Source organism: Mandrillus leucophaeus, unplaced genomic scaffold, assembly GCF_000951045.1.
Source record: "Mandrillus leucophaeus isolate KB7577 unplaced genomic scaffold, Mleu.le_1.0 Scaffold66, whole genome shotgun sequence".
Classification (NCBI taxonomy): Eukaryota; Metazoa; Chordata; class Mammalia; order Primates; family Cercopithecidae; genus Mandrillus; species Mandrillus leucophaeus.
In genome coordinates, this window is record NW_012107141.1 from 5,561,395 (window position 1) to 5,569,793 (window position 8,399).

Sequence of the window (8,399 nt, forward strand, 5' to 3'; positions counted from 1 at the left end):
GAGTCTTGCTCTGTCACCCAGGCTGGAGTACAGTGGCGCGATCTCGGCTCACTGAAAGCTCCACTTCCCAGGTTCACACCATTCTCCTGCCTCAGCCTCCCCAGTAGCTGGGACTACAGGCGCCCGCCACCTCGCCCGGCTAATTTATTTGTATTTTCAGTAGAGATGGGGTTTCACCATGTTGGCCAGGCTGCTCTCAAACTCCTGACCTCAAGTGATCCACCTGCCTCGGCCTCCCAGGGTGCTGGGATTATAGACTGTGAGCCACTGCACACAACCTACTTACTTGTTTGATCTACCCCCTCTGTGTACCCAGTGTTCCACTGCCACTCCCTTCCACACACAGAACCCTCTTCACTCCATCCTGGGCCTAATGCCCCCTGCCGGGATGCCCCAAATCATGTGCATGGCCTATTCGCTCTACTCAAGCTCTGATGCCTCACACAAACCTTCACCAATTTGGATGCCTCTTTGCCCTGGTGAGGTCCCAGTGGCTCACATCAGGCTGTCCCGCCTTGGGCTCGGTCTCTGACACTTCAAAACAACCCAACCCCATGTGTGGATTCCGTCCTCTCTCCACACAGGTTCTGACCTCTCACGCCAGGCCTTCCCCTGTGTGGACACTCTTCAGCCTGCTTAGACTCCCAACACCTCACACCAGGTCACCCCTCCACACAGATACTTGTCTTGCTCTGTCCCACTTAATGGTTTTAAGACTGGTTTAGGGAAGGGGATGAACATGAGGAAGAGGGACCAGGCTCTATTCTTTTCTTTTTTGAGATGGAGTCTCGCTGTGTCACCCAGGCTGGAGTGCAATGGCACAATCTCGGCTCACCGCAACCGCTGCCTCCCCGGATCAAGTGATTCTCCTGCTTCAGCCTCCCTAGCAGCTGGGATTACAGGTGCCTACCACCACGCCCAGCTAATGTTTCTATTTTTAGTAGAGGCAGGGTTTCACCATGTTGGTCAGGCTGGTCTCGAACTCCTGACCTCAGGTGATCCAACCACTCCCCTCGGCCTCCCAAAGTGCTGGGATTACAGGCGTGAGCCACTGCCCCTAACCTCTACTCTTATTTTTTTTGAGACAGAGTATTGCTCCGTCCCCCAGGCTGAAGTGCAGTAGTATGATCTCGACTCACTGCAACCTCCGCCTCCCAGGTTCAAAAGAATCTCCTGCTTCATCCTCCCAAGTAGCTGGGACTACAGGTGTGTGTCACCATGCTCACTAATTTTTGTATTTTTTTTTTTTTTCTAGAGACAGGGTTTTGCAGTGTTGTCCAGGTTGGTCTTGAACTCCTGGGCTCAAGTGACCCACCCACCTCGGCCTCTCAAAGTGCTGGGATTACAATCAGGAGCCACTGCACACAACCAGGCTCTACTCTTTATTGTTTCAAAGAACTTATCACTTTATATGAGTCTGCTAGGACTGTCATATCAGGCAGGTGGGGCCTTTGGGAGGCAATTAGGTCATGAGGGTGGAGCCCTTATAAATGGGATTAGTGCCCTTATTAAGGGACTGCACCTAGCATGGTGGTTTTCGCCTGTAATCCCAGCACTTTGGGGGCCGAGACAGGTGATCTTTGAGGTCAGGAATTAGAGCCCAGCCTGGTCAACTTGGCGAAACCCCATCTCTACTAAAAACACAAAAATTAGCCAGGCGTGTTGATGCGTACCTGTAATCTCAGCTATTCGGGAGGCTGAGGCAGAAGAACTGCCTGAACTCAGGAGGCGGAGGTTGCAGTGAGCTGAGATCTCGCCACCGCACTACAGCCTGCGTGACAGAGTGAGACCCTGTCCCAAAAAAAAAAAAAAAAAGGCAATGCAATGCAGACAACTTGCTTGTCCCTCCCACCACGCAGGAACACAGCAAGAAGATTCCATTTGTGAACAAGAATGTGCACCCTCACCAGACACCCAATCTACAGGTGACTTGATCTTGGACTTCCCAGCCTCCAGAACTGTGAGACATCAGTTCCTGTTGTTTACAAGCCACCCAGTCTGTTTCATTACAACAGCCCAAATGGACTAAGGCTTCAAACACGGGAATGTGGGGGGACATGATTCGTCTATAGCAGCTTCCCACCAGGCTTTCCAAACTGCGTGTTTCCTGTTTATCATATACCCTCCCACCCTCTGCATGTCAGCTTCTCACTGCAGGGATCGCGTCTCTGTGGCATCCCAGGTTCCTGGAGGGACAGCTGGAGGCCCTTGTACCCATGTGCAGAGGAAACGCTTGCGTCTGAAGAAGCTCCCGTGGGGAGCCTCACTCCCACTCTCCCCACTCCTCAGACCTTGGGCATGGAAAGTCGGAATCCCTGGGACCAGGTACAAACAGTTTATTTTTCTATGAAGAGCAAAGTACAAAGAGGCAGGGAGGGGAGCTGGGCACAGGGGAGCAGCCGTGGGCAGGTCCCAAGGCCCTGGCTGTGGTGAGGACATGCTGGCAGCTGCCCCAGGAGTAAATGGGTCTCCAGTGCGCAGTGGAGAAGGAGCAGGAGCGGCGAGGAGGAAGCCCACGCCTGCTGCTGGGAGTCACACAAAGCCAGGCTTCATGGATGAGCGGCGGCAGTTGGGACAGCTCCGGGTCCCGTTGTTTTGCAGGCACCTGGGGAGGCAAAGGGCCCTGTCCACCCCCGAGGCCTGTCCTTCCCTCCGGGCCCTGGGCCCTCTCTTCCTTGCCTGCCCTCTGCAGGGGCTGGGACACATCCTGGTGGCTGTTCAGCAGCAGTGGAAGGGAAGGGAATGGGGCAGGCTCCCACCGCACCCTGCGTGCCCCTCTCCTCCTCTGCCCCAGGGACCTCCAGGGCAGAGCATGGGCTGGGAGTTCAGAGGATGGGACGGAGCCATACCCAGGGCAGGTCTGGCCTGGATGTCTGACCTAATGACCTTTGAGGGGCCTCTCTGACTTCTCTTTGGGGATTATGATAAGAATGGCCACAGATCTCAGCTCACTGCAGCCTCTGCCTCCCGGGTTCAAGTGATTCTCCTGCCTCAGCCTCCTGAGTAGCTGGGATTACAGGCTCCCACCACCATGCCTGGGTAATTTTTGTATTTTTAGTAGAGACGGGGTTTCACCATGTTGGCCAGGATGATCTTGAACTCCTGGGCTCAAGTGATCTGCCCACCTTGGCCTCCCAAAGTGTTGGCAAGACAGAGGTGAGCCAAAACGCCTGGCCAAGGTTAAGTGTTTGCTATTGGCCAGGCGCGGTGGCTCAAACCTGTAATCCCAGCACTTTGGGAGGCCAAGACGGGCAGATCACGAGGTCAGGAGATCGAGACCATCCTGGCTAACACGGTGAAACCCCGTCTCTACTAAAAATATACAAAAAACTAGCTGGGCGAGGTGGCGGGTGCCTGTAGTCCCAGCTACTCGGGAGGCTGAGGCAGGAGAATGGCGTAAACCCGGGAGGCGGAGCTTGCAGTGAGCTGAGATCCGGCCACTGCACGCCAGCCTGAGCGACAGAGCGTGACTCCGTCTCAAAATAAAAAAAAAGTGTTTGCTATTAGTATTATTGCTGTGATTAGGCCAGCTGGGCCCTAGAGTGCCCCGCAGAGACCCTGCCCACCCCTGTCCACCCCCCGCAGGAGTCCCCACCTGAGGTGGAAGATGTGGGAGCAGGGCAGGGCCTGCAGCCGGCTGTTCTTCTCGCCTATGGACTCGCCACACAGGCCGCAGTAGAGCTCCGTCTCCTCCACACACTCGTGGAACCTCACGACATGCGCCCGCAGTTCCCGCTGCAGCCCTTTGCTGCGGTAAATGCTCTCGCTCAGACAGTGCAGCTTGAGCTGGCTCAGCTGGGGCCCGCGGGAGTGGAGAGTGGCAGTGGGGGATGAGAGCAAAGTCAGTGCAGGCAGGCTCCAGTCTCAGCCACTTCCCTGTCTTCCTGATGGACCTCGGGAAAACGTCCTGCCCTCTCTGGGACCTTGCTTCCTTTCATGCAGAATGAGGGGGTGGGGGAGATCAGAGGTCTTCACCCCCCAGAACTGCCTGGAGACCCCATGTTTTTGAAAGATTTTATGACCAAACCTGGCGCACAGACTCCGTAATACTTTGCGGCAGGGCGCCGTGGCTCATGCCTGTAATCCCAGTGCTTTGGGAGGCCGAGGCAGGTGGATCACCTGAGGCCAGGAGTTCAACACCAGCCTAGCCAACACGGTGAATTCCCATCTCTACTTAAAAATACAAAAATTAGCTGGGTGTGGTGGCGGGTGCCTATAATCCCAGCTACTCAGGAGGCTGAGGCAGGAGAATCACTTGAACCTGGGAGGCAGATGTTGCAGTAAGCTGGGATCGTGCTATTGCACTCCAACCTGAGACAAGAGTGAAACTCCATCTCAAAAACAATTTTTTTTTTTTTTGAGAGTGGGTCTCACTATGTGGCCCAGGCTGCTCTCAAACTTCTGGGCTCAAGTGATCCTCCCACCTCGGCCTCCCAAAATGCTAGGATTATAGATGTTAGCCACCGTGTCCAGTCCACTGTTAGGAGTTTTAATCAACAGCAGGAAGCTTCTGAGGAATTTTGCTATGCTCCAAGCTATGAAACTCCTGCCCTGCCCTCAGGAGTGCTCTCTGTGTGGCAGAGAGAGAGCCAGGGTATGGGGTTGGCTGCAGGCAGCTCCCAGGATCAGGAAGTGCTCATGATGGGAACAGGCTCAGGAAGGCCTTTCCCCAGACCCAAGTCCCCCACTTGGGCCCCTGACCCCAGACCCAGGACACAGAATCAAGTCTGACCTTGTTCCCCACCTCCTCAGCCAGATCCTGGGCTCTCTCGATGACGTCCAGAGCCTGGAAGGTGAGCACAGGCCAGGGCTGCGGGCAGAGCTGTCTGACAGGCCTTGCTCACAGGGAAGCATGGGGTGGGGGGCAGGCCTGGGGAGGGTGACATGGCAGCTGCCCTGTGTGTGAAGGCAGCAGGAAGGGCCTAGGGCATAGTCATAGGGGCTGTGTGGGCAAGTGACCTCCTGCCTCAGTTTACCCAGCAGCCTGGGTTCCAACCCCAGCTCCAGGCCTTTACTAGCTGTGGGCCCCAGGGCAAGCGATGGGCCTTCTCTGAGCCCAGAAAATGACCAGGAATGTCCTGGCCTCGTAGGATCAGAGTGAGGCTGACGTCAGACGAAGTGGCTGAAAGAGCCAGTCGACCTACTGGCCCCAAGTAGGGAGCGCTGGGAGGGCTGAAGGGTATGGGAAAGGCCTGACCTCACCTTGTCCAGCGCCTTTCTGGCTACCCAGCACTTGGCCACACCCAGCAGCGCCTGCACTTGCCCCAGGCGGTTTCCGATCTCGGTCATGATGCTCATGGCAGAGTCATACCTGGGGAAGGCTGTCTGCAGAGCCAGGTGGGGGATGGAATCAGACGGCATCAGGCCTGTGCCCCAGTCCCCCGCCCCCAGCCCCTGCATCCCGGTGACCTCACCTCCAGGTCCCCACGGCTCCGGTGGATGTCAGCGAAGCAAAGTAGGCAGAGCGCCTGCAGCGGCCGGTCCCCATGCTGCAGTGCGATCTTCATAGACTCCTGTGAGGGAGGCCAGTGGCTCAGGCCTGCTCCTCTGCCACCGCCACTGGAGTGCCCTCCCCTCAACGGGCCCCTCTGAAGGGACAGCCCAGGGAAGCAACATCCTCAGAGCCTAGCGAATCTATCATGGTGCTGAGGCCTCACGCGCCGAACCACTGAAGTCACAGCACCCAGCAAGGTGGGTGGAAAGTGAGGCTCATAGAGAAGTGACTTGATTGGGGTCACCCGGTAAGTGACAAAGCTGGGATGTGAACCCAGGTCAGTGGGACTCCAGAAACTGGCCCTGTACCATCTCTACCCTTCAAAGTACCCCATATAGGGTGTTGGGGACAGAAGGACGCCCCCTCCCCTGCAGATGGATTGGAAGGGAGTGGGGTTTGGGATGAGGCTAGGGGACAAATGTTTCCTTCAGGGGCTCAGCTGTAGAGAGGGTGGGCCAGGGGCAAGCCCTGGGGGGCCTCTGGGGGCTGGTTTGGAAGAAGGAGGCCCTGCTGTCCCAGGCCCCAGTCCCTGGCCCACACCACCTCATCACCCACCTGCCCCCTTCCCCGCTGCCCCACCTCGCAACACTCCATGGCACTGCCCAGGTGGCCCAGCAGGCGATAGGCCACGGCCATGTGGTACTGGCTCATGGCCCGGTACTTCAGGCTCCAGCCTTTGCCATAGTCGTTGACGAGCTCTGCGGCTTTGCAGGGGAAGAACAGGGCTTTCTCATAGTCCTGCAGGGGATGTGGGATGGAAGGAGGCAAACTGAGTGGCAGAGGCTGCCCCAAGTCGAGGGCTCCTGGGCCAGGCTTCTTTAACAGCAGGTAGGGGCGGGGGGCCCAAGTGTCTACTCATTCATTGTGGCATCCAGGACAAGAGTGGCCCAGGTAGAGGGAACAGCCAGTGCAAAGGTGTGGGCTCCGTGGACTCAGGGATTCTCATCTGGTCTGTGATGCATCCCAAGAGCCTAGCACAGTTCTTGGTACTTGGTGGATACACAATAAATATTTGCTGAGTGAATGAATAAAAAGACAAGAAAATACAGTTGGCTTCTCTTTTCTCCCAATGCCAAACGGACTCCTCAGCTTCAGAGATGCACAGGGACGGGAGATACCAGGTCCCTCCACTAGAGCTTGCCTGCTGGCACCCAGAAGCAGGTGTTCACTGAAGCTCAGTGGCAGACTGGCAGCACAACAGGCTCAAAGAACATCAGACAGATTCAGCGAGGTGACGCAACCATTGGCTTGTACTTTCTCCTCAAGCATCGAAATGCCTTTTCTACCTGCCCACGGTCAGCTGATGACCTGGCCTCACTGCTCCAAGAGGAAAAGGAAGAAAATCAGGGAGAAGCTCCTTCCCCTCCTGTCTCCACCAGATCTCCCACCTCCGCACCTCTGCTCCCACGCTCCCTGCTTCCTTTCCTGTCACTGTGGAGGACGGCTCCTGTTCCCATCAAATGCCAGCCCCCGATGAGCAGTCTCTGCATCGTCAGGTTCTCTCTTTCTACAGAATCTTTCCCATCCACGTGCAAACATGTCTGGCATTTCTCATCTCGTTTAAAAAATAAAAACTGGGCCAGGCACAGTGGCTCAGGCCTGGAATCCCAGCACTTTGGGAGGTCAAGATACGAGGATCTCTTGTGCACAGGAGTTTGAGAATGGCCTGGGCAACTTAACAAGACCCCGTCTCTACAAAAATAAAATCAGCTGTGCATGGTGGTGCATCCCTGTAGTCCCGGCTACTCAAGAGGCTGAGGTGGAAGGATCACTTGAGCACAGGAGGTCAAGGCTACAGTGAGTTGAGATTGCACCACTGTACTCCAGCCTGGGTGACAGAGGTAGACTCTGTCTCACAAAAGAAAAAAAAAAAAGAAGGAAAGAAAAAAGAAAACTAACCCACCTTCTCTTGACCTCATTTCCCTTCAGCTAAAGCTCCATTTCACTGTTCTTTTTCAAGGTAAATCGATTTGATCTTTCACTTAATATTTAACAAGCAGCTCCAAGTTAACACGACCAAAAGAGAAGTGTCAATAACCCCAATAAAAACCTTTTCCTAATACGCCTTATTACGTACTTTTAAATTTGAAGCCATATAAATGTTTTACAGGTTAAAAAAATTAAATTGAATTTGAAAAATATCTAAAAATAGAAAATGGAGGTCAGGTGCAATGGCTTATGTCTGTAATCCCAGCACTCGGGGAAGCTGAATTGGGAGAACAGCTTGAGGCCAGGAGTTCAAGATCAGCCTGGGCAACATCGCAAGACCATTATCTCTACAAAAAATTTAAAAATTAGCCAGATGTGGAAGAATGTGCCTGTAGTCCCAGCTACTCAGGAGGTTGAGGAGGGAGGATCGCTTGAACACAGGATTTTAGGTTACAGTGAACCGTGATTGAGCCACTGCACTCCAGCCTGGGTGACAGAGGAAGACCCTGTCTCAAAAAAAAAAAAAAAACAAAAAACAAAAAACAACTAAGGCTGGGCGCGGTGGCTCACGCCTGTAATTCTAGTACTTTGGGAGGCCGAGGTGGGCGGATCACAAGGTCAGGAGATTGAGACCATCCTGGTTGACATGGTGAAACCCTGTTTCTATTAAAATACAAAAAAATTAGCCAGGTGTGGTGGCACGTGCCTGTAGTCCCAGCTACTTGGGAGGCTGAGGCAGGAGAATCACTTGAACCTGGGAGACAGAGGTTGCAGTGAGCCGAGATCACACCACTGTACTCCAGCCTGCAACAGAGTGAGACTCTGTCTCAAAAAAAAAAGTAAATAAATGTCCCTAACCGTGTGTCTTATTACTACGACAACACACACAAAATAATTATTTTGGCCGGGTGCGGTGGCTCACGCCTGTAATCCCGGCACTTTGGGAGGATGAGGCGGGCGGATCACGAGGTCAGGA

The 8,399-nt window shown here is 54.5% G+C and overlaps 1 protein-coding gene across 2 annotated transcripts in view; it reads right to left on the minus strand.

The window, feature by feature from the left end:
* Window positions 1-2,321: 2,321 nt before the first annotated feature.
* The window catches only part of RAPSN (receptor-associated protein of the synapse), a 10,502-nt gene continuing 4,424 nt past the window's right edge, over window positions 2,322-8,399 (minus strand). The window contains exons 3-8 of one of the 2 annotated variants that reach the window (XM_012001437.1): window positions 6,074-6,232; window positions 5,415-5,513; window positions 5,203-5,325; window positions 4,733-4,786; window positions 3,596-3,795; window positions 2,322-2,605 (exon numbers count right to left, since the gene is read on the minus strand). In XM_012001437.1, the coding sequence (XP_011856827.1) occupies window positions 2,533-2,605; window positions 3,596-3,795; window positions 4,733-4,786; window positions 5,203-5,325; window positions 5,415-5,513; window positions 6,074-6,232 (708 nt within the window). In that variant the 3' untranslated portion in view covers window positions 2,322-2,532. The remainder of the gene's footprint in view (window positions 2,606-3,595; window positions 3,796-4,732; window positions 4,787-5,202; window positions 5,326-5,414; window positions 5,514-6,073; window positions 6,233-8,399) is intronic. The other variant, XM_012001438.1, reaches the window with a different exon arrangement.